The sequence below is a fragment of the Mustela putorius genome, unplaced genomic scaffold (assembly GCF_011764305.1).
Source record: "Mustela putorius furo isolate JIRA1106 unplaced genomic scaffold, ASM1176430v1.1 tig00003854_pilon_pilon_pilon, whole genome shotgun sequence".
In the NCBI taxonomy this organism is placed as follows: Eukaryota; Metazoa; Chordata; class Mammalia; order Carnivora; family Mustelidae; genus Mustela; species Mustela putorius.
Window position 1 is genome coordinate 9,424,443 of NW_025422006.1, and position 25,098 is coordinate 9,449,540.

General features: G+C 43.9%; 1 protein-coding gene across 3 annotated transcripts in view; it reads right to left on the reverse strand.

Annotated features, from left to right (window-relative positions):
• Positions 1–25,098, reverse strand: part of CEMIP2 (cell migration inducing hyaluronidase 2) — an 83,663-nt gene that overhangs the window by 43,932 nt on the left and 14,633 nt on the right. For all 3 annotated transcript variants that reach the window (XM_045065094.1, XM_045065095.1, XM_045065096.1), the window contains 6 exons: positions 19,523–19,865; positions 14,044–14,184; positions 12,650–13,211; positions 7,275–7,444; positions 2,168–2,356; positions 30–199 (listed from right to left, as the gene is read on the reverse strand). In XM_045065094.1, the coding sequence (XP_044921029.1) occupies positions 30–199; positions 2,168–2,356; positions 7,275–7,444; positions 12,650–13,211; positions 14,044–14,184; positions 19,523–19,853 (1,563 nt within the window). In that variant the 5' untranslated portion in view covers positions 19,854–19,865. Of the gene's footprint in view, positions 1–29; positions 200–2,167; positions 2,357–7,274; positions 7,445–12,649; positions 13,212–14,043; positions 14,185–19,522; positions 19,866–25,098 lie in introns of those variants that run through there.

The window sequence follows — 25,098 nt, forward strand, 5'->3', positions numbered from 1 at the left end:
CAAGGAACTCATTAAATCTTTTTGCCTACCATGACATGCCCCCCATATGTGTCATAGTCAAAGAACTGGCACTGGTTCCCAGCGTAGCATGAGTCCTCCATTTCTCCTCGGATGACAACGTTCCGCGTGAGAATTCCAACCTCCGCTCTCATGTCTACACCATCGGTGATCTCACCCATGTGCAGGAACTGAGGGGCTTCTGGTTCACATGGGCAAGAGACAAAAAATATTTTTAGCAAAGAACACATGAAACGTATCAAAAAGATAGTCCTCTTTATTGTGCAACTCCAAGACATTACCCAAATGGATAGTGTCCTACCATTCCTGAATAGCTCAGCATCACAGAATCTAAGGAAGCAATTTTAAGGATTATTTATTATTAATTAATATTATTTAATTAAGATTATTTTACAATTATAATCATTATTACTATTTAATTAAGATTATTTCTTTAAGATTATTTATTATTAATTTAAAAGACTATTTATTATTAACTTAAAAGATTATTTCCTCTAGCCATTTACTCAATCTCAAAACCAAACACAGACAGGGGGCTTAATCCTCTCCTGAATGGCACCAACATTCTGGAATGTACCTAAGTACCTTCCCTCTCTTTCTCTCTCTATCTTGCTCTCTCAGTTTCCTTCCAAACGCTCTTGTTCTAATCCCCTGAGGGCACATGAAGAACCAAATGCACAGCAAATCCAGAAAAAGGAATGGTTTTGCAGATATTGATAACGGAGTATCGAGTTATTTTTGCTTTCACTTCAAATCTAAAGTAACATGCACGGAAACATTAGCATTACAAACATGGCCGTCTTTCCTACTTCTTATTTTAATATGAGCACGCCTTCTTCTAAATTTCCACCTTTCTGGAAGTCTAGAAACACTTTCATAATGAGCTTTTCTCTGATGTTTTTATCACATAAAGTCGGGAAGGAAAAACACAAATAAATCAAGCAGCTGAGATCATGGGAGATTCATTATCAGGTAGACTTGTTAACAAGAGTGGGAATTTCCAAACAAAATTAATGCCAGATAGTAATGGTTTTTTGGGGGGTTTTGTTTTCTGCTTACACTCTGTATCATCAAGAAGGAAAAGTACAACATGGAATAAAGCACAGAAAGTGCCAAGGGAACCAGTTGTCCTATTTTTTTTTTTTAAGCAAAAACACTTTGCCTTGAACTACTTAGCGCTCTAAATTACCCATACCTGTGTGCTCATTTAATTAGTTACCATAAACTCTTTGGTTTTATACCATGAATGTATATATAATCTTGAGTACAGAAGGAAGGGAGACAATGTAGTAACGTCCACAAGTGAAGCAACACATAAACGAGCTTTGCCTATTACAGTCTCAGGCTAAGTACCTGGTAGAAGTCAGCTGTTTTTCCTAAACACAGCTTACAGTATGGGTCTCGCTGCATACTGCTTTCCTTCAAAGAACTCAAGCTTATGATAAAAAAATATAGTCTATGAAAATGCCTTTGCAGTTCTATTTTAAATATTAGATCTGGCTTTTTTGCCAAGGAAGTAGGTGCTCAAAAAGAATGAGATTTTTTTTATTTAAGAAGAAAAAAGACTTCTATTTAAGTATGAATCCGTTGATAATTGGATTATTATTTGATAGCAAAAAATGAAAAGAGGGGCGCCTGAGTGGCTCAGTGGGTTAAAGCCTCTGCTTTCAGCTCAGGTCATGATCCCAGGGTCCTGGGATCAAGCTCCACATCAGGCTCTCTGCTCGGCAGGGAGCCTGCTTCCCTTCCTCTCTCTCTGCCTGCCTCTGCCTACTTGTGATCTCTCTCTGTCAAATAAATAAAATCTTAAAAAAAAAAAAATGAAAAGACGTTGGATAGGATCTTGGGGGAGAGATCAATCCGTGTAGCTGCATCTTTTTTTGTTTGTTTTAAACAAAGATCAGTACAAAAGACCCTGATTTGCCTGCTACACATCATTAACAACAACACTATTGCTCCCTAAATACTCTTAGCTAACATCCTCTGGGATCTGGTGTTCAAAGCACCCCACCGCTAAGATCTTTAATATCCAGATGACAATGGTGGTGGTGGTGACGGCGATGAGGAGGGCCCTGGCTTTGGGCTGGGGTGGCGGGAAGGGGATGCTACAGGAATCAAATGCCAAGAAACATTCTGAGCAGTCCAGTACCTTTGACTTTGACCTGGAAGCGGTTGCACTCAGGGCAGGGGAGGAGAGTGAACTCCTCTGCCTGGTACATAGAATAGTCTGTGCTTGCAACCACGATCTGGTCTCCAGGTTTCCAACTACTAACGTCGTCCAGCAGGTGAAGCTTCACTCCATCCACAACCTCCACCCGGAAACCTGAAAGAGAAACACCTAAACCGAAAAGTAGGAAAGAAAATGATGTGTTAGTAGGCATTTCCGCCTCCTCATTGACTCACAAATCAAAAGCTGAGTTAGACACGAGTCAGTACATTTTTACCAGCGCTGACCGTGTGCCTGTCGTTCTGCAGACACTGAGAAGATGGAAATGGACAGCCTGACCTCCAGGGTAGAGCACTCCCTGTTCCCCGAACCACAACGGGACAGGAATTGTCCAACTACTCTTTTTGATCCCCAAATCTCTCTCTGTACTTGCACTCAGTGCTAAAACTATCTAATAAGGCTTCCTAGCAGTCCTAAAAGGTAGTAAGAACATATCACACATAAGGAGACACTGCCAAACACGGAATACGTCTGTAGTAAATACTCAGTGTTTCCTTTTTTTTTTTTTTTAAGATTTTATTTATTTATTTGACAGACAGAGACCACAAGTAGGCAGAGAGGCAAGGAGAGAGGGGGAAGCAGGCTCCCTGCTGAGCAGAGAGCCTGATGCAGGGCTTGATTCCAGGAACCTGAGATCATGACCTGAGCCGAAGGCAGAGGCTTAATCCACTGAGCTACCCAGGCACCCCAATACTCAGTGTTTCAATGTGATCCAGACACAGGATGAGAGAGAGAACATACATTAAGAGTACAAATTTGCTTAGGCAATCTCTCGTCCCTGGGCCTTTGTTCATGCTTTGTTCCTTAGCTACAATGTCCGTCCACTCTTAATACACCAACCAAGATACTACCCCATCTTATAAAGGTAGAGTTCGAACTCACAACCCTAGGATCAAGAGCCACATGCTCTACCAACTGGGCCAGCCACGTGCCCCAAGATCAGGCACATCTTTAAGGAATTCCCCAACATCCTTGCTGGAAGCAACCTCCTTCTCCAGTATTCTCATTCTACTGTTCCTTTTGGTATTATTCACACCTGTCCAAGGGGAGAATAGCTCACTTCCTTGGAGGGTACATTCATGAAGGCAGCAGAGTACGTCCACCTGTGTATCTGCTCCTCTGTTTCATCGTGCAAACTCACAGATGTCCACTGAAGAGACCAGCATGCCCACTAGGATCTACAGTGTCACCCAGAGGCCGCAAGATAGTGTCCCTGTCCAACTCCACTCCTTCCCTGTAATAATGTCAACTCTGCCGTCCATGTGACCCAGGGACTAATCTCTGATCTCTCCCAATGCATCCTTTCGAAACTCGAAGTCGGTTCCCCATTAGCTGGCCAAAACCGAAAAGTTGATCCATTTCCTTCACTTACTCTTTCACGTGCAACCAAGTGTACCAGCATTTCCTGCTTCTAAAATACCCGTGATAGAATCTGTCACAAACCAAAGGCTGACTTAATGCAAATGTATACGCAACAGATACAAGCCACGTCATAACGTCATGGAGAAAGGAAAGCACCGCATCTCAAAGCTGTCTGTTTCCTTGTATCTGTGCTTACAACCATCCTTCCAATTAACCGGCACACTCTTCTGGGGTGACTTTAAGACACCGACCCTAAGGGTCCATGGCAGGAGTGAAGAAACACACTGACTCAAGTTAGGGAACTCAGAAAGAGGGAAATTCGGGCAAGGCACAAGGAATACTACAGACACCTTGACAGTCCTGAGCCCACTCTCCAGAGAAAACCTGAGCAAGTCACGGATTCTATTCCTTGAGATGTCAACCTACCGGGTGTTTGTTTACACAAAGGACCAAAAGAAAAGTACTAAAAAAAAAAAAGGCAAAGTAGCTTTCTTGTTTATGTATTTCTTTTATCCAGATACTAAAGCCTATGATGGGATTTGGTCTAAATAATAATATTAACAGTAATGACTCCAATGACAACAGCTAATAGTTGCTGGGACTTTACATGCATAATAAATTAACTTTCCAGGGTGCCTGGGTGGTCGGTTAAGTGTCTGCCTTCAGCTCAGGTCATGATCCCAGGGTCCTGGGACCAAGTCCCTCATTGGGCTCCTTGCTCAGCGGGGAGTCTGCTTCTCCCTCTTCCTCTGCCTGCCTCTCTGTCTGCCTGTGCTCACTCTCTCTCCCTCTATCCCTGACAAATAAATAAATAAAATCTTAAAAAAAAAAAAAGACTTTAAAAAAAATTAAAAACAACAACAGGGAGAGAAAGAAAGAAACTGCTACGCACACTAGGGATGAAGAAACCAGAAGTCAGGGAGTTTGAAGAACAGCTGGAAAATGTAGACCCCAAAGCTAAATGCTAACTGAACTCCAGAGCCCAGTCTCCTAACTTCTTTATTATTTTGCCTGCCCAAGAATCAGAATGGGCAGGATAAGCACAAAGATGAGCAAGAACCTCAGGAACAAGGATAATCGCTGCCCAAATTTTCAGATTTCACACACACACACAAATTATATATATATAATAATTAAGTATATATATATATATATACTTAATTACTGAGCCACCAGGCACCCCACTTAGTTATATGCCTGGTGGCTCAGTCATTAAGTGTCTGCCTTCAGCTCAAGTCATTATTCCAAGGTCCTGGGATTGGGCCCTGCATCAGGCTCCAGTCCTACATCAGGCTCCAGCCCTGCTCTGGGCTCCCCGCTCAGCGGGAAGCCGGCTTCTCCCACTCCCTCTGCTTGTGTTCCCTCTGCTGCTGTGTCTCTATCTGTCAAATGAATGGGTAAAAGCTTTATAAATAAATAAATAAATAAGAAACAATTTTTTTCATATAATTTTTTTTTAACTGCTTTTTAAAGAAGAGGGTTGCTCGATACATCAGGTTCAACTTCAAAGACCATGAGGATTTGTTGCTGTTTAAAGAAGTCATAAGGTTAGATTGGGAAGATCTGTGTTATTCACTACTGCCTCACTTTTTCCTAGCATCAGAAGAAAATCCTGCCTAAGATTTCCTCCCATTAACACTAGCGAATTGGAAATATGAAAGGAAATAAGCTCACCCCCTCCCTTGCTTCCTGGAGAGATTTTTCTACCTCTTCCAGAAAAGAAGAGTCATTGAGAAAACGGGACCCAATATCCTACGACAGCTAAACGGACCCTCTTCCAGAAATGAGTAGTCACTGCTAATGTGGAAATAAAAACAAAATTTTCCACAGAGGAAATGTTGATTTGAGGTTTGTCAGTAATTATCCTCTGCATGAACTCTTACTGGAAGCCCTTCCACTAAGCTCTTCATGCAGGACCAAATTCTTGCTAAGAAGTATTTCCATCCGCTTTTTGCCAGGGGCAACCATGACGGGGTAGAAAGCAGTGGTTTTGGAGGCAAAAAGCTGAGCTTCCTTGACCGTAGTAGGTACCATCTCCTTGGCCCAAACCCAGAAGGCTGTTTAGAAGGAACATGTGAAAGTCTCTATTACATACAGGGAACTCTATTTACCTGCTTACTTTAAAGCAAAAGACTTTCTCTGTTTAATTACAAGGGTACAGGTGCCTTGTTAACGCAGTAGGAATGCGTCAGTCTCATAATTACAAGGGTACAAAATGCACAATTACAACCCAAGTCATGTTTGGATCCTCATTAAAATAGCTAACACCAGGGGCGCCTGGGTGGCTCAGTGGTTAAAGCCTCTGCCTTCGGCTCAGGTCATGATCCCAGGGTCTTGGGATCGAGCCTCGCATCGGGCTCTCTGCTCCGCAGGGAGCCTGCTTCCTCCTCCTCTCTCTGCCTGCTTGTGGTCTGTCTGTCAAATAAATAAAAATCTTTAAAAAAAAAAAAAAAAGAACTACTTAAAAAAAAAATAGCTAACACCAAGTGCTTCCTAGGCACATGTATGAAAAACTTCATATTCTTCCCCTCAGACACCCACAGCAGCCCTATGTGGCCGTTTCTCTGACTGTGCCCATTTTTCAGATGAGGAAACTGAGAGCTAGGAAGTTCAAGTCACGTGCCCACCATCACATAGGAAGTGAAAGAGGGGGGCTCTCTGTCTCCAGAAATCCATCTTAGTAAGCACACTGGCTCCCTGCTGCTGAAAACTGAGGTATAAGCCCTCAAATCAACCTTTCTGGATAACAAGGCACCTCTCGATTACTCGTTTCACAATAATTTGGGGATAATTTTTGCTTGCAAAAGAAAGGTAGTGGGCAAGCACAGACAGGAGCCTGCTAATCCATAACTTGAGCCAAGAAACCTGGCAGCAAAGCAGGAGAGGAAACATCCTTAAAGAAACAAGTCAGAGGTGCCCTGAACACCCAGTGCCAGGCATTATTTGAACTAATTATGGTTCTTCTGAAAGGTGAATGAGAATAAAAATTATGCAGAAGAAAATGTTAAAGACCTAAGGTAACTGTATAAAATGTCATTTCAAGCCAGGGAAACAGGTTAAAACAAAATGGACATGAGTGGAGGAAAACATACATAAGAGAAAAATAACTAGATTATTTGCACAAAAACAATTCTCTCTTAACGATAGGGTTAGAACTTAATTTTTACTTTGTATGTTCCTGTGTCTTCCAACTCGTTTAGAAGATCAAGGATCTTATAATGGATCAAGGAAAAATAGCCAAGAAAATGAGTGTTCTTTATATAGCATGTGTGCAAAGGTACGATTTGCTACATGTCTGCATACAGAAAAGATTCAAAGTACAAAAGCATATTCACCGTCTCAGGTCATAACCGAAGGCAGCTCACCCTATCACATCTAGACTGGTTCCAGTGGTATCAAATCCGTCTCTAATAGTTAACCACACTTTATGACTCCAGAATCAAGAACAAGGCCAGCTGGGAGGGACCAGGCTTCAACAGAGCATTCTCCAACCCAGCAAGAACTCTTTGAGTCAAAAGGATGGACTATAGTGGGAAACCATAGGTTTCATCTTCAACCAGTTGGGAAACCTAATCAGACTGTCCCTTGGATACAATTCCACCTAAAGAAACCAGTCTTTCACAATACTCACCAATGTCTTAGAAGAGTCTAAACCATTCTTGCTTACCTTCAATCCACTCACTGTAAGCTGTCACGGCGAACTTCTGACCATCCACGGTATAAAATTCTCTTTGGGCAAGAGCCTTGCCTCCACTACTATGGTTTTCATAGTTTCTCACGGACTCGTTGCAAGAAGTACTTCCTCCATCAATGACCCCAACCAAAGCCCACGCTTGCCTGGAGGGGAAAAGAGCATGTGCCTTATTTGTCAGGGTCCCAACCCAGATCCTTGACACAGATGTTATGTCGGGTGCTGCGTAGCGCTTAACTTTCATTTTTATCAAACCCTCTATCTCTTTTAACATGTGGCTGCAAGTCCAAATCTTGACTGAAGTAACAGACATCACAGAAGGAAATGTATCTAGATTTTTTTTAAAATCCTTGTTTGTCTGGCCTTGTAATAGGTAGAACACCGAAGGCTGGGACTAAAATGAATCACTATCTTCCTTCCCCAATACACACCCCTATTATTCACCTGTCATTCTGGCCACAAACCCAATTATTTCCCTTCTTTTAAAATGAGTACGGCACGCACCCTGATATTTATAGCAGCGTTATCTACGATAGTCAAATATGGAAAGAGCCCAGAATCCACTGACTGATGAATGGATAAAGAAGAGGTGATGTGTATACAGAGACACACAGACACACAGACACAGGAATATTAGTCATTAAAAAAAAGAATGGAGGGGCTCCTGGGTGGCTCAGTGGGTTAAGCCGCTGCCTTCAGCTCAGGTCATGATCTCAGGGTTCTGGGATCGAGCCCCACATCGGGCTCTCTGCTCAGCAGGGAGCCTGCTTCCCCCTCTCTCCCTTTCTGTCTACCTCTCTGCCTACTTGTGATCTCTGTCAAATAAATAAATAAAATCTTTAAAAAAAAAATGGAATCTTGCCATTGGCAAAGACATGGACAGAACTAGAGTTCATTATGCTAAGTGAAATAAGTCAGTCAGGGAAAGACAAATGCCATCTGATTTCACTCATATGTGGAATTTAGGAAACAAAACAGATGAACATAGGGGAAGGGGGGTTAAAACAGAGAGAGAGAGGGAAGCAAACCAGAAGAGACTCTTAACTACAGTGAACAATAGAGACTCTTAACTACCAGAGGGGAGGTGGGCTTGGGGGGGGGCATCGAGGGGAATGGCTGAAACATATGATAGGGATTAAGGAATGCACCTGTCGTGATGAGCACTGGGCACTGCATGCAGGTGTTCAATCTCTATATTGTACACCTGAAACTAATACTACATTGTATATTAACTAACTGGAAATCTAAACAAAAACTTTAAAGAGAAAAGAGGGCTCCTGAGTGGCTCAGTGGATTAAAGCCTCTGCCTTCGGCTCAGGTCATGATCCCAGGATCCTGGGATCGAGTCGTGCATCGGGCTCTCTGCTCAGCAGGGAGCCTGCTTCCTCCTCTCTCTCTGCCTGCCTCTCTGCCTCCTTGTAATCTCTGTCAAATAAATAATCTGTCTGTCAAATAAAATCCTTAAAAATTTTTTAAAAATAATGAGAAAAGAAAAATAAATAAAAATAAAGTGAGTACTACCCACTCTCTTTTGAACTCCGGCTGCGTGATAGAATGACCTAATAGAACGAGCTTGAGGAAGCCACCCACACTCAGACCCAGCCCGGACTGACGCCATCATCCTCTCTGCAGGTGGGGCATGGCATTGGTAGGTTTTCAAAGTTCCCCAGACGATGTGAATGTGCAGTCACAGTTGAGAACCACTGAGTCAGAGAGTGGTTCTCACACTTGAGTGTGCATCAGAACACCTGGAGGGCTTGTCAGATCAGACTCCCAGGCCCCACCCGCTAACTGCCGGAGGTGGGGACAAAGCAGGCACATTGCTAACAAGCCCCTCCCCCTGCCCCCCTGTGATGCTGATGTTACTGGTCTGGGGACCACGGTGAGAACCCCTGAGTTCCAGGTCAGAGGTTAGAGCAGTAGTGATCAGACCCGATTGCGCATCAAACACCTGGGGGTCCTACCCATCAGATTCTTCTGTAAAAATCTCTAGGGGGCCTTGGGCATGCGATTTTTTAAAAATCTCAGGAGTGCATAACTGAAAACCACTGGGTTACTGGTTTCTTAATAATCTTAAATCAAAATTGTATAAACACTATCTGAGAGATTTAAAATTTTACATGCCATATATCTATTCGTTGACAGCAACTGTGTTTGAAAATGCCCTTTAATTTCATTTCACTTTTGTAAATAAACATCCCAGGAACTTGCTCAAACTTGTGGCCAAAATAAAAAAAGAACAAAGACAAAAAGCCAAAAAAAAAAAAAAATCTGCCTTAAGATTCCTGGTTTAAACCCCGGAAGGAAAAATGTCAATTTCCTACTCTAGAGGAATGGGGTGTGGAGGAGGGGGACGCGGTGTGTGCTTGTGTGTGTGTGTGTGTGTGTGTGTGTGTGTGTGTGTGTGTCTGCCTTAATATTCCTGGTTTAAAATCCGGAAAGAAAAATGTCAGTTTCCTACTCTAGAGGGATGGGGTGTGTGTGTGTGTGTGTGTGTGTGTGTGTGTGTGTGAGAGAGAGAGAGAGAGAGAGAGAGACAGAGAGAGAAATCTATGCCAGACAGATGGCTGGATAGTCACAGATAAAAGTTAACCAAAGCATGCCTGTATCCTTATAAATTCCACACCTGCCCCTGCGTGGATTAGCTACTCTCCGCTGACCATGCTTTACAGCTCTATTTATACTCCTTGGTACCGTACAAAGAATCAAATGCCAAATGTTTCAATTCATTATCTCCTATGTGAGAAGAAGAAGAAATATCAGAGGCTTCCTTTATTTACCAAAGCTGCCTCAGCAACTCTAAAACAATATTCTATTCTCCTGACATTATCTCCAAAACACTCCTACTTCCCTCCTCCACTTGAGGAAAATTTCGTGGCACCAGAACAGTATCTTCAAAGGCGTGTGTTTGTGTACATTGGAGATAATGTCAAAGCAATGGAACACTGGCACACTGGCAAAGGATCACAACTCAAATTCCTCTGTCAAATCAGCAGCACTATTTGAAAGGGAATTCAGAAACCAGAAGGAAAGGAACCCCAAAATGTCAAACAACATATTCACAGCTAATGATCACACAAACCCAGAAGAATAATGGAGTAAAGAGACAAAAGCTGTCATCCTGGCATTACTGGATAACGAAACGAAGTAGGTATCTAACTTTGAAAAGATCGTGTTTCCACGCCTAGGTCTATAAATTACAGAATTATGGATATATGGGTTTTAGAAGATGGATAAAAGAACATTTGGAGAAACCCTTTTTATTTACTTTTTTAGGACTTTTTATTTATTTATCTGACAGAGAGAAGCGACAGCGAGAGACGACGGAACACAAGCGGAGGGGGAGGGAGGTGGCGAGGAGTGAGAAGCAGGCTTCCTGCTGAGCAAGGAGCCTGCCGTGGGGCTCCATCCCAGGACCCTGGGGTTATGACCTGAGCCCAAGGCAGACGCTTAATGACTGAGCCACCCAGGCGCCCCAAGGAGAAGCCCTTTTTACAACAGAGGTCTGAACTGTTAGAAATGCCCAGCAGTGAATACACGGGGGTAGACTCCTACAACAGAAAATGAACAGCAATAAAAACCAATCAGCACCACACGCACCAAAATACGTAACCCTCGGTTAACAGAGTTGAACAAGGAAGCCAGATACAAAACGGGGTATATTGTCTGCTCACATTTATATGAAGTCCAGAAATAGGCAAACCTAAACTTTCATGTTCTCCACAAATTCCAGTGAGTGGTTATCTTTGGTGAGCCGAGGGAGGGTTCAGTGAAACAGAGGGGACAGCCAGGGGGCCTCTGGGCCATGGGCAATGATCAATGCTTTGACCTGCATGGTGGCTATTCAGGAGTCATGTTGTGATAAGTCATTAAACTCTGCATTCTTGGGGCACCTGGGTGGCTCAGTGGGTTAAAGCCTCTGCCTTCGACTCGGGCCATGATCCCAAGATTCTAGGATCGAGTCCCGCATCGGGCTCTCTGCTCAGCAGGGAGCCTGCTTCCTTCTCTATCTCTCTGCCTGCCTCTCTGTCTACTTGTGATCTCTATCTGTCAAATAAATAAATTAAATTTTTTAAAAACCCTGCATTCTTATTTTTAGCAGTTTTCTGTGTTTGTCTTACATTTAATCCTAACTTTTTAAGAACCCACCTCCAAGGTCTGGCACCTGCTACTCCCGGTCTAGAAAGCTCTCCATCTCCAACTGCCCACAGAGCATGCTTCTAGACTCCCCACTCCCACCCCCCGGTTTCTCACCTTTGGGAAGCCTCCACAGGTTCCCCAGGTCGATTTGAGGGCTCCTATTATTTGCACTCCCATGACAGCCTAGAAGCGAAGGTCTCACTGCACACTCCTGTCTACCGAAGTGTGTTTATCCACTGGATTAAACAAGGGCCCATTCATCTCAGCACCCAGGGGTACCAGCACTCAGCACCTCCTCAAAATCCCCACAGTGAAGAAAAGGCATTTTAAGAACCATTAGAGACCTTTTTTTTTTCATTAATTTTGTCTGCTTCACCTTCTCTAGAATTTCCACAGCTACCGCTCCATTCCAACAACCAACGGAAGGAAACTAACAACAAGATCCACCAACCATCCTAGTCAAAAATAACTAGAGCCTTTCCATATGTGAGTTTTCAAGTCCTCTTCCTTGTCACAGCAGACTCACTCCCCGGCTTTACGAAGAAGAACAGTAAGCAGATTTAAAACTTCTCTTTTCTGAATTACATGTTGAACCAGCGACTTCCCCCAGCCTTAGGGCTGGATTGGGAAATCCTGGTGCGCTAGACGCAGAGGGACAGTCCCGTAAGCCCACAGTGACTCCTACTGTGTGCGGGAAGGTACCCGCCCTCCAGTCCCTGCCTTCCTCCGCCTCAGGCTGAGGCTCCAGGGACCTGCACCAACCCCACAGGCAGATGCAAATCAGCAGGCGGAGGGCTCCACAGAAGGCAAAGAGTGCCCCGCCCCCCGGCTTTCCTGGGGGAACTTCTACACCTTCTCGCAGAATCAAGTAACCTGCGTTTCAGACGGTTTGCCCAAGGTGGTTTGCCCAAGGTCGAAAGAGGGAAGTAAACTGCCCCGGCGCTGCCCGGCTGTTTCTCAGCAGCCCACGGCTGTCCTTCACTTTCCAAAACCTGCCGTTCTGCTTCACAAAGTGCTTGGCCAACCGATGCCAAGAAAAGAGCGTCTTGGAACCAGCACCCTCTGACCCCCAGGCCCGTGTTTGAAAGCGAGAGTGGCCATTCTGCCACCCAAAGCCAGGCTATGGTGTGTTCTGTCCCTTTCTGCAGCCCCTGACACACAGACACAGGCTCTAACATGGCTCTGGGGAGGAAGGTTAAAGGTCTGCCCACCTGTAGCCCAGCCCTTGGATCAGCTTACTGCCCAGCCGGTCCTGGATCATTTGTATGGTTCCTTGTAAGAGGCTCTTGGCAGCGGAATCCCCCACGGCTATGGCGACGATCCGGCCTGGATCCTGCACTCTCAGAAATTCCTGCAGCCGTCTACTCTCATTGTGGTATTCATGGGTATCAAACCTGGCACTTTCCAAAATTTTGGCCGTGTCCTGGTCAATGATCCTCACGTTGAGGCCCCTAGAAAAGTCCTTTTCAAAGGCGTAGGACCCAAAGGTCAAGCCTGAGGAAGGCAGAGTTCTCGCCAACAATGTCCACGAGACCTTCTGGGCCCCGTGTATCTCCAGTGTCCCACCAGCTTCCACACCAATAAATTTTTTGCCAAATATTGGCATACTTTCACCTTCATCTGACTTGCCATACAAGGCAATGGTCGCTTTGGACTTATAGCGGCATTTTTCTGCTCCAATATGAAGCGCCCCACCATCCTTGATCAGGATGTAACGAGTCCTCAAAGTAATATTTCTGGATCCATCCTTATCATCCCCAAATACAAGCAATCCTGCAAGGAACAAAACAAGTATCAGCCAACTCCTGAATCACCTCTCCGGGATACAGAGAAAGAGAGTTTACCTTGATGGGGGTGGGGAAGAAAAGACCCTCCTGCAGTTAAGTTGGGGGAAAAAACTGTTAAGAGGTTGCTTAGGAAATTAAGCCTGTTTTCAAAATAGTAAAGGTAGAAATGGAGAGTTCATGTCTCAACATGCCATAAATGCCAAGGGGCATAAATTTCAATCCATTCACTTAAGAATAATTTTTTTTTTTTAGAAAAATATCTAGGGGGGTGGGCACCTGGGTGGCTCAGCGAGTTAAAGCCTCTGCCTTCGGCTCAGGCCGTGATCCCAGAGTCCTGGGATTGAGCCCTGAATTGGGCTCTCTGCTCAGCAGGGAGCCTGCTTCCTCCTCTCTCTCTGCCTGCCTCTCTGCCTACTTGTGATCTCTGTCTGTCAAATAAATCAATAAAATCTTTAAAAAAAAAAAAAAAAAGAAAGAAAAGAAAAATATCTAGGAGCCTACAAACTATTGTTTTGTATGTTAACCCATGTCAATTCCCTCATCACTCTCCATAGCTGTAAGAAAGATCGAGCTAGGAGAGAGCACCTTCTGAAACTGTTTCCTTCCCTATCAATCAGAGGTCTTGAATTGAATGATTTAAGGGAATTTTAGCTCTTGAATTCTATGGTGCTACCTAAGGAACTTCTCATGCCCCATAGATAGACCATCACCACATTCTAAAGGCTAAGAATAGCTTTCTACATACAGAATATCAAATCCCCCCCCCCCCAGAGGAACGAGCAACCTTGCCACCCCCATAGGCAATGACCATTCCTCACCTCCATCCTGAATGACTACAGAATTCACGGTGGCATCCGAGGTCAGACGGAACATATCCCCCTCCTTGATAACAACGTGCTCTGCAGAATCTTGTCCTGGATCCCAGTTCCTGAGACGTGGATTTTGATCTGGGCAATTCTCTATTAAAAAAAATGCAACACCAGCATCCATCAGTGCAACAAAATGCAAGAATTTCTTGAGCCACATCCAAGTGCTACCATCACTGACTGCAATCTGCAGGTGATGGACTCACTGTAAGTTCCTGCCAGCAGGATGCAAATTCCATCCCAATCCTACCCAGCAGATACATCTATTCCTTTACTTCAACACATAAAAAAGGTTGCTCTAGGGGCGCCTGGGTGGCTCAGTGGTTAAGCTGCTGCCTTCAGCTCAGGCCATGATCTCAGGGTCCTGGGATCGAGGCCCGCATCGGGCTCTCTGCTCAGCAGGGAGCCTGCTTCCTCCTCTCTCTCTCTCTCTGCCTGCCTCTCTGCCTACTTGTGTCAGACTCTTAAAAAAAAAAAAAAAAAAAAAAAAAAAAAAAAAGGTTGCTCTATGAAACCAAGTTGCCACCATCTAGTCCGGGTCAGACTCCACAAGGTAAACACGGAGTTCCCCTGAATCGTCTACTCTGGAAATAAATTGACAGCAAGAAGCAAAACTGTGAATTGTCTCTGGATCCACACTAGGAAGCGGTTTTAGAAAACAAAACTTATGGGGTGCCTGGGCAGCTCAATGGGTGAAAGACTCTGCCTTTGGCTCAGGTCATGATCCCAGGGTCCTGGGATCAAGCCCCGCATCAGGCTCTCTGCTCAGCAGGGAGCCTGCTTCCCCCCTCTCTCTATCTCTGCCTGCCTCTCTGCCTACTTGTGATCTCTGTCAAATAAATAAATAAATCTTAAAAAATTTAAAAAAAAAAAGGGAACTACTAAGTAATAGGTATGTCAGGTTTTCCCAGGTTCCTTCCTGTGCACAGTGAATCATAAAGTAGGCGACAGAAGCCCCCCTCATTCCACAGACCATAGCTGATAAATACCAGCTATCTGCAGACATGCACGCTTTCCCCGTGAAACTGCAAGAAGCAAATGGCCAAAGGCATGACTTCTCATTTTCAGACATGAGGAAACTACAGATCAGAGAAGCCAAATCCAAGATTACTCAGCAAGTTGAGTGATACTCAAGGTTCCCCCTTAAGAAATGAGGTTTGCTGGACGTGTTGTGTTCCTTTACTAGAATGAGAAAGTGCCCCTTGAACAGATGATGATGGCAACATGAAAGTATTCTGCATTGCCACAGCTGTTTAATGCATGAGACTTAAAAAAAAAAAAATGCATGAGACCTTTAGTTGCTGCTATATACGGGGGTGCAGGGGGGGCGGGGCAGGAACCACACTGGTTTGGAACAATTCGTGACCCAAGTATTTACGGAGGATCCATTTGCTCACTTTGTCCTAGATACTGTAGAATTTATAAAGCACGGAAGGAACTCACAGCCTGAGGAGCTTATACTTTAGCTTTGGAGAAAAGCCAGCAGGTAGGAAAATTAAAATGTGGTAGTTGGGTGATGTGCAAATGAGCTCAGAGAGAGGAGGAGTGGGTGGGAGCACCTGAGGCAGGTTTAACAGGACATTAGACCTAGACCCTCAAAGGATGCACAGTCCTTAAATAAGAGGAGCATGGGGTGCCCGTGTAGCTCAGCAAGTTAAACATCTGACTCTTGATTTAGGCTCAGGTCATAATCTTAGGGCCCTGAGATAGAGCCCTGTGCAAGTTCCATGGCTTAAGATTCTCTCTCTCTTACTCTCTCCCTCTCCCTCTGCCCCTTCCCCGGTTCCCTCTTCAAAAAAAAAAGAAAAAAAAAAAAAAAAAGAAGAAGAGGAGCATGAAGGTGAGAGATGCAAGTGCCCCTCGCTACCCAAGTTCACTGGTTGCTCAGTTAGAAGGGCAAGGTGGGTGCCGCCCATATTTAAACTCAGCTAAGGTAAGGACACACAGGGTGTGCTTGGGAATCGTAAGAAGGTGGAAGGTACATGTTGGGAAATCAGAGGAGGAAAAGTGGAGAGGCTGAGTGCAACACAAAGATATTAATTTTTCTGTAAAGGAAATTCTGACTCCTCATTTTGAATTACATAAGCATTAATGCAAACATCTCATTTCTAAGCACTCCTGGTGCCCTTTGCTTGTGCTTTCTCTGAGGGGACAGTAACCTCTGCAGTAACAATCCGCCTCCCTGGGGAAGTCCTTGGCAATTATCTCATCAAATTTTCCCAAAGCAGTTTCATAATCACCGATATTTAATTCAGGTAAGTCAATGATCATCACTATTAGACGAGAAATAATCCTTAATGTTTCTTTCCACTGAAGAAACAAGAAATCTCTTGAATGTGTTCTGATAACACTAAGGATTACTTACACTTCTCTTCAACCTCCCTCCCTCCCCATAAACATGGAGCTGGAACTCTCTGTGATGTTACATCACAAGCAAATGTGGCCCCATGTAACAAGCTCTCTATACCCAGCTACTGAGAAGGAAATCCAGTATTCTGACATGTAGAGCCTACCAAATGGTTATATAATTTCTCTTGGTTTTTGTTTTATTGTTGTTGTTTTGTGTGTTTTTTGTGTTTTTTAATTTTTTTAAAATTTTTTTAAGATTTTATTTATTTATTTGACAGACACAGATCACAAGTATGCAGAGAGACAGGCAGAGAGAGAGGGGGAAGCAGGCTTCCCAAGGAGCAGAGAGCCCGATTCGGGGCTCCGATCCCAGGACCCTGGGATCATGACCTGAGCCGAAGGCAGAGGCTTAACCCACTGAGCCACCCAGGCGACCCTTTGTTGTTTTTTTTGTTTTTTTTTTTTTAAAGATTTTATTTATTTACTTGAGAGAGAGACAGTGAGAGAGAGCATGAGCGAGGAGAAGGTCAGAGGGAGAAGCAGACTCCCCATGCAGCTGGGAGCCCGATGCGGGACTCGATCCCGGGACTCCGGGATCATGACCTGAGCCGAAGGCAGTCGTCCAACCAACTGAGCCACCCAGGCGTCCCCCTTTGTTGTTTTTTTAAAGAGGAAGAGAGACAATCTTAAGCAAGCTCCATGCCCAGTACAGAGCCCCATGCAGGGCTCGATCTCACAACTCTGAGATCATGATCTGAGCAGAAATCAAGAGTTAAGACGCTTAATTGAATGAGCCGCCCGGGTGCCCCAATTCCTCTTGCTTTTAATTTTTTCCTAGGAGAGTGTGCTTCCTTAGGAAACATTACCAAAAACTCCAGTCTACTGCCTTCCTGCAAAGCACACTTAGTGAGAAAACACACGGTCTGCAGAGAGCACCGTCAAATAGCTCCAGAGCCCCCACCTTCCCGGCTGCCCACTGTTGAGCTGAGGGTTCATTATCAAGATTATATAACAGCAATAACCACAGCGAGGCTGACCCTCAACCATGACAGCACACCACATATTTCCACCGAAGTTCTACATGTATACAGCCCAAATGTGAAACTAAAGAATGTTGACTCAAAGAAACCACATCAGAGAATCACTGTCTTAGATGGGAAAAAGAAAACATCAGTTAAAGGCACAGATTTCAGCTCTGATCTTCCCCCCCCCCCCCCCTCCCCGATCTGGCATCTCTTTACTGCAGATGACTTGGGAAGAACGAATCAACAGCAGTGAACTTGGTTATTTTGCTGGAGAAAAGGGAAGAGAAAAATCAATGCCAGGAGCCAACAGAAAGCAATGGGACAAAATTATCCTGTGCTCTACTGGCCTGGTCAACAAAGACGTTGGTACAAACATCTCTCTCTTCAGGTCTATTCCCTTAGAAGCATGGACACAAGTCACTTTATAGACTTTAAAGTCTATAAAACCCCAAAAGCACCCATGGAAACTAGACAAAATAGTATTTGTAAGTCTTACAAATGATAACATGCTTCTCAGATGTTATATCCATTTAAGGGGCATCTAATTTGACAAAAATCTATTGTACAGAGTAAAAGACTAAAAATGCAGACAAAAATGATGCCCAGTCCAAGGTGTTATGGTCTGCCTCTCCTTCGACAGCCCTGAGCCCTCTGATTTTCAGACCGGTGGATGGGACTCTATCCTGATACCCTAGCCATGATATCGTATTGAGGCTGACTGACAATGAATTTCTTCAAAACCATTCAAACTATTCCTATATTACCAACTTGCAAAGCAAAAGCCATTTAAGAAATGAAAACCTGCCTACATGATATTTAACTATGAAGTAATAAGTGACTTTTAGATAAATGTATGAGATGTAACAAATGTAACAAATAATAGATATAATAGATGTAACAAAATGTAACAGATATAATAAATGTAACAAATACAAATGTAACAGATAAATGTATCTTTCCTTCAAAGATATAAATTGTTGGGCGCCTGGGTGGCTCAGTGGGTTAAGCCGCTGCCTTCAGCTCAGGTCATGATCTCGGGGTCCTGGGATCGAGTCCCGCATCGGGCTCTCTGCTCAGGAGGGAGCCTGCTTCCCTCTCTCTCTCACTCTCTCTCTGCCTGCCTCTCTGTCTACTTGCGATCTCTCTCTGTCAAATAAATAAATAAAATCTTTAAAAAAAAGAAAAAGATATAAATTGTTTCCTCAAAATACTTGAAGCTTCTCTTTTAGAACTGTTCCCCAGCTGATTTCAAGCAACGGAAGAGATATCTTAGCACTTTCCCTCATTAAAAAAACAAAAAAAAATCGGGCACCTGGGTGGCTCAGTCAGTTAAGGGTCTGCCTTCTGCTGAGGTCATGACTCCAGATCCTGGGATCCAGTCCTGCATCAGGCTCCCCGGTTAGTGGAGAGTCTGCTTCTCCCTCTCCCTCTGCCCTTTTTCCCTACTCACACTCATGTTCTTTCCCTCTCAAATAATCTATAAAAATAAATAAATAAAAATTTAAAAAAATCAAATGTAGCTTTGTCACCACATTTAGTAATTTTTTTACTGTATTTTAAAAAAACTTTTATTTTAAGTAGGCTCCACACCCAACATGGGGCTCGAACTCACAACCAGGACATAAGAGTCACACACACTATGGACTGAGCCAGGTGCCCCTATATTCAGTCATTTTTATCGCTAAAATTCCGAGCAGTCAGAAAATCATACCTACCACAAAGGATGAAATTGCGCTCCTGCAAGAATTCACTAAAGACTCTTAAAATGAACATTTTAAAAAAAAAAAATGCTCGAAGAACGTCTTGAGCCCTGGGACAAAGCAGCAAAATGGAAAGGAAGAGCAGTCCTTCAACTGTATCATTTCCAATGGATTCCTTTAACAATTGCTTTAATAAGTTATGTCTCCGTTTCTCTATATATGAATTAGCCAGAGCCAAGTCAAGATAACACGAGTTTTTTTTTAAATTCTATCCTCCCATTTTCCTCCCCCGTTCTTCTCCTAGAACACGTGCTCTGTACACGTGCGTGCCCACGACGTGCATACGTGCACCCTTACCATCTGGAGCGTATTTCGAGGAGATCCCTAGAATGACCGCAAGTGCAACAAAAAATGAGAAACTAGTGAGAGCAAAGCAAATGAAAGTATTTTTGTGCCTCTTCTGCTTTCGGCTTTCTCTCTGGGCTTGCTGCTCTTCGGTGGAGAAAGCAAAGGTGGCCCGGGCTTCCTGTCTGATGGAGGTCAGTTTGGCTGAAGCTTGGCTCTTTGGAGGAGGAGGGGGCCGCAGGGGCACAACCTTCCCTGGAACGTAGCCAGACGAGCGATGGCTGCTTCCATTCTGCGGTTGCAGGAAAGCAGGGGAGTGTCCCCTGGAATCAGTGGCATGCATGATACACTGTCGCTGCGAAAAGAAAAAAAAAAAATTAAGGTCCAGACAGGTGAGAGTTGTAATGGCTTTCTTTTTTTTAAGATTTAATTATTTGAGGGGTGCCTCGGTGGCTCAGTGGGTTAAGCCTCTGCCTTCTGCTCCTGATCCCAGTGTCCTGGGATTGAGCCCCGCCTCCGGCTCTCTGCTCAGTAGGGAGCCTGCTCCCCCCTGCCCCGCCTCTCTGCTTACTTGTGATCTCTGTCAAATAAATAAATAGATCTTAAAAAAAAAAAAGATTTATTTATTTGAGAGAGTGTGTGCAATCGAGCGGGGGGAGGGAGAGGGAGAGACTCCTCAGGCAGAGCCTGCTGAGTGCAGAGCCTGAAAGGAGTCTCGATCCCAGGACTCTGAGATCATGACCTGAGCCAAGACCAAGAGTTGGCAGCTCAATGGACCAACACCCCCCAGGCACCCCAGGAATGGCTTTATTAAGTGTTTTTTATGATGATCAAATCACGTCACATAAAACTCATCACTTCAACCATTGTAAAGTGCGCAGTCTGGTGGCCTTTAGTTCCTTCAGTTTTGCACAACCGTCCCCACCAACCATCTCCAGGACGTTTCCACCAGCCCCAAGAGAAGTCGGTAACCATGATACAAGAATTCCCCGCCCCTCCCTTTCCCCCAGCGCCTGGTAACCACTTCAACGACTCTTTGAAAATACCAGGTCAGCTCACACACCGGATAGAACCAGGAACTGTCCTCTAATGTCACTGCTTCTTGCCCCTGGCTGCACGTCGGAGTCATCCACTAACATCACTGCCCCGTGCTGTACCCCAAACAACAAAGTCAGGACCCAAGCACCCCCATCTTTTTCATGCCCCCAAAGGGATCTGAATGAGCACCTTGGTTGACAGCCACTCTCCTAAGGTGACCGTTCTCAGTGCTCATCGTGCCTATGAGTCCCCAGTGCTATTTGATAAAAATGTCGATTCCTGGGCTCTCCACCCCAGGGACTGCGGCTCAGCTGGTACCAGAAGGGCCGTGGATTTTATATCTTAAACATAAACCTGGTGAGACACGGAAGCAAGAGGTCAAACTTCTAGAGTACCAGGACTCTAAGCTCCTCACACTGAAGTTAAAGTCCACACATGCTAGAAAGATCACACGTTGGCCCCAACATGTTCCCACAGACAAGCTTTCCCGTTTGGGTGTTCGATATCCCCACTAGGTTTATCTTTCGGTGAAGCAACTTAAGCAATTCTACCTGCGTTATCCCTTAGCCACAGACTAGGAATTCATTTAGTCAGGACACCGAAAGTCTACATTCTCTGGTTTAAAAAAGAGGCAACATGGGGCGCCTGGGTGGCTCAGTGGGTTAAAGCCTCTGTCTTCGGCTCAGGTCTTGATCCCAGGGTCCTGGGCTCAAGCCCCACATCAGCTTAGCTCTCTGCCTGCCTCTCTGCCTACTTGTAATCTCTATCTGTCAAATAAATAAATAAAATCTTTAAAAAAAAAAAAAAAAAAAGAGGCAACAGGCCCAAAATGTGCTAAGGCCACATCACCACAACAAGACTTGACACCCAACCTAACGGCGGTTTCAGGCTCCCTCAGGAATGTAACCTTCGACCAGTCTGGAATTACCTGGTCGGCCCTAGTAAGATCATCAGCCTGACAGACCCCTGCCTTCCCCCAAAGGAAGATGACTGCACCTGAAACAACCCACTCTTCACTAGAAACTTCTTTTTCTGCCTCCTCTGCCTTCCATTGTTGACAGCTCTTTGGAGCCCCTTTCTTTCTGCTAACATGAGATGCTGCTTGATTCCCGAATCATTAAGTAAAGCCAATTAGGTCTTCCAACTCACGCAACTGAATACTGTTTTTAAGAATTTCTTTGAGTCCTCACATTTTGTTTAAAAGCACGGGCATTCAGGGACACCTGGGTGGCTCAGTCGGTTAGGTCATCTGCCTTCGGCTTGGGTCATGTTCTCAGGGCCCTAGGATCAAGTCCCACATTGGGATCCCTGCTGGGCAGGAACCTGCTTCTCTCTCTCCCTCTGCCTGCTGCTCCCCTGGCTTATGCTCTCCTGCTCTCTGTCAAATGAATAAAATCCTTAAATATATATATATATATATAATAGGCTTTCAAATATTATGGTTAGAATAAATTTTTTTTTAAATCTAACTCACAGTCCTGATTGCCAGGCACTGTTTTAAACCTCTCACATACATTACTCATCTAACACCTTTAACATGACAAATCTCAGTAGCTCCCATGGTCTCCATCATACACATGAGAAAAGCGGAGGCCTAGAATTGTTCATTAGCTAGTATAGGAGAAAACCAGGACTCAAACCCAGGGTGCTAGAGTTCAGGCTCTTAACCTTATACTAATGTGTCTTTCAAAACAACCAAGAGGCAATAATGTCAAAGAAATCAGTTTTCTGATTTGCAAGGGTGTAGCTAGAATGAGCTGAGTCTGAAAGAGCATATTAATATTTTCAAGAATTCTTCATGCAGGTGGCTCAGTGGGTTAAAGCTTCTGCCTTCGGCTCAGGTCATAATCCCAGCGTCCTGGGCTCTCTGCTCGGCGGGAAGCCTGCTTCCTCCTCTCTCTCTCTCTGCCTGCCTCTCTGCCTACTTGTGGTCTCTGTCTGTCAAATAAATAAATAAAATCTTTTTTTTTTTAAGTATATAAAAAAAAGAATTCTTCAGGCAGAAGTTCACTACCAATGAGTCTAAGAGAAGCTGACACACAAAACAAGGTCAGTCCTTTTTATTCTTTAGAGTAAGCACTTGGAAGTTTCTGAATGAAAGAGGAAGTTTTGAATGCAACGCTATTCTGTTACTTTGCAAAGTCAAAGAAAGAATGCAAGGAAGCAAGAAATGCTATGCTTCTATCATGTCATTCTTGCAAGGACCATGGCTAAACATGTCCCATGGCTTTGGAAACACGATGTTCAACCTATTCCGTTACTTCCCTTCGTAGTAACTAGAGAATCACAGTGTCACCTGATTTCATTCAGTACCTCGTAATTAATCCCCTCATCTTCTGCCAAAACAATGGATAAGATCCCAGTCACAAGGGTACCCCCAAATTGCTCTAAACTACAGCAAATCCATGAAACACAAAATGTGGTCATTAGAAAAGCCATCAATAAGCCTTCCCAGGACCCAAACGACCTGGAAATTAATGAGGACAGAAAGGGAATCTAATCAGGAATTGATGCCGATTTTACACGGGGCAAAGAACATTCTCAGAGTCAGTGTGTCTGTCAAAACACTTGGTGAGTGGAGTTTGATTTCTGAACAGAAGTAATTATTTAGATGAAGCTTAAGCTTCGTGACAAAGGAAGAGAACACGATTCAAGGTACCATTGAAGAAACTGCCGCATGTGCCAAACAACAGAAAGAAATCATGGAGACATCCTCCTGGACCAAATGAGAGAGTGTAACAAAGACCCCTTTATGATCCCCTATTAACAAAGAAAGGACTAAACTAGATACTCTTGAGTGCCAGGCTCACCAGGGTGGGAGGGAATCATGACGATAATCTGCTCTGAAAGGGAGTGGGAAGCTTTTGTTCGAAGCTGCAATCATCTGATACTTCATTGTTTCCGGGTGAGAAAGGTTGTTATTCCTTACCAGGCTGGAGGGCTCTTTTGTGGGAGATGATGTGTCTCCAGATGTACCCACAATATAATCACAGGCAGTAAGAGGCTAAATGAAGCCACCAACCCACTGGGAATAATTTGGGTCTTCACATTCACAAAACGATATCCTAACATGGAAAACTCAGATGGTGTTGGCCATAAATTAAATTTATCAATAAAGGAAAAATATTTGTGGCTGTGTTCTCCCCATAACTCTTTTGTAAACCTCAGTATATTTTTTTAAATTTTTATCATTTTTTAAGTAAACTCTGCACCCAGCATGAGGCTTGAACTCATGACCCCCCCTCCCCGAGACCAAGAGTTGCTTGCTCTACCAACTGAGCCAGCCAGGTGCCCCAAAACTAAATATATTTATGTTCATATATTTTGAGCCCATAAGCTTCACTCTACTGGAAAACATGTAAATGCATAAGCAACAAATACAATCATTCTTTTCCTAAGAAGTAAACACACTGTTGAGACCATCTTAAAATTACAACCAGGGACATCTGGTTGGCTCAGATGTCCAGGGACATCAGTTGACTCAGACCCCTGACCTCGGGGTCATGAGTTCAAGCCCCATGTTGGGGGTAGAGATTACTTAAATAAATAAATAAGCATTTAAAACATTACAACTAAAAAAATCACTTTATGCAAACTGCTCTTTCCATTTATCATCATTTTTAAAGATACAAGATACAAATATACTGCTTTAGAATTTCACTTGACATTTACGAGTTTACTTTAGGAGGAGTATTATGAATCAATTACCTAAAAATATAGTGATTGCTAGTTAAAGATTCAAGTTATTTGTGGGAAGAATTGACATTTCGCTCATTCAGTCAGCAACTGTGAGCTCTCGAGGTCACTAAAGAACTGTGGTAAGCACTATGGGGGATAGACAAAAGATGTGCAGCATCCCTAAAACGTACAATTCCTAGGTTCAATTTTTCTTTTCCTCAATTCAATTTGAATCACTTCCTTGAAGGCAGAGGGGCACTGACCAAGGCAGTTGACCCCTGAACTGGGGAGCGGATCCCCGCCTCCCCTCAACAAGCAGTCAGTCATAAATCCATGTATAACTTTTGACTCTCCAAAAACTTAACTAATAACAGCTTATTGTTGGCCAGAAGCCTTACGGAGGACATAAACGTTGATGACCGCACATTCTGCATGTCGTATGTACCGTATACTGTATTCTTACAATAAAGGAAGCTAGAGAACAGAAAATGCTATTAAAAAAACCACAGGAAGAGAATATTCATGTCCAGCGCTGGATTAGTGTGAGTTTGGGGTTCCAAGAACAAAGAGGCACTTAACAGAAGAAGGCATGAAGAGTTCCCTCCAGCTTTCAAGACTTTGAGGGGAGTCTGAGCTGTCATTTTAAACTTTTTATGACAGACCAGTGTTTTTACTCAATACACTAATAATCTGTTCATATTACATGTCATTTTTAAGAGGGCCATCTTCCTAGTGTAAAGAACACAGTACTCTATGGAAGGAACATGTTAGCATTTTATGATGTATTTGAAGAGCAAGTACAGACTGAGTTAAATCCCTAAACACAGACAGAGAATTCAAAATGGGGGGGGAGGGGGCGCAACTCATTGGCT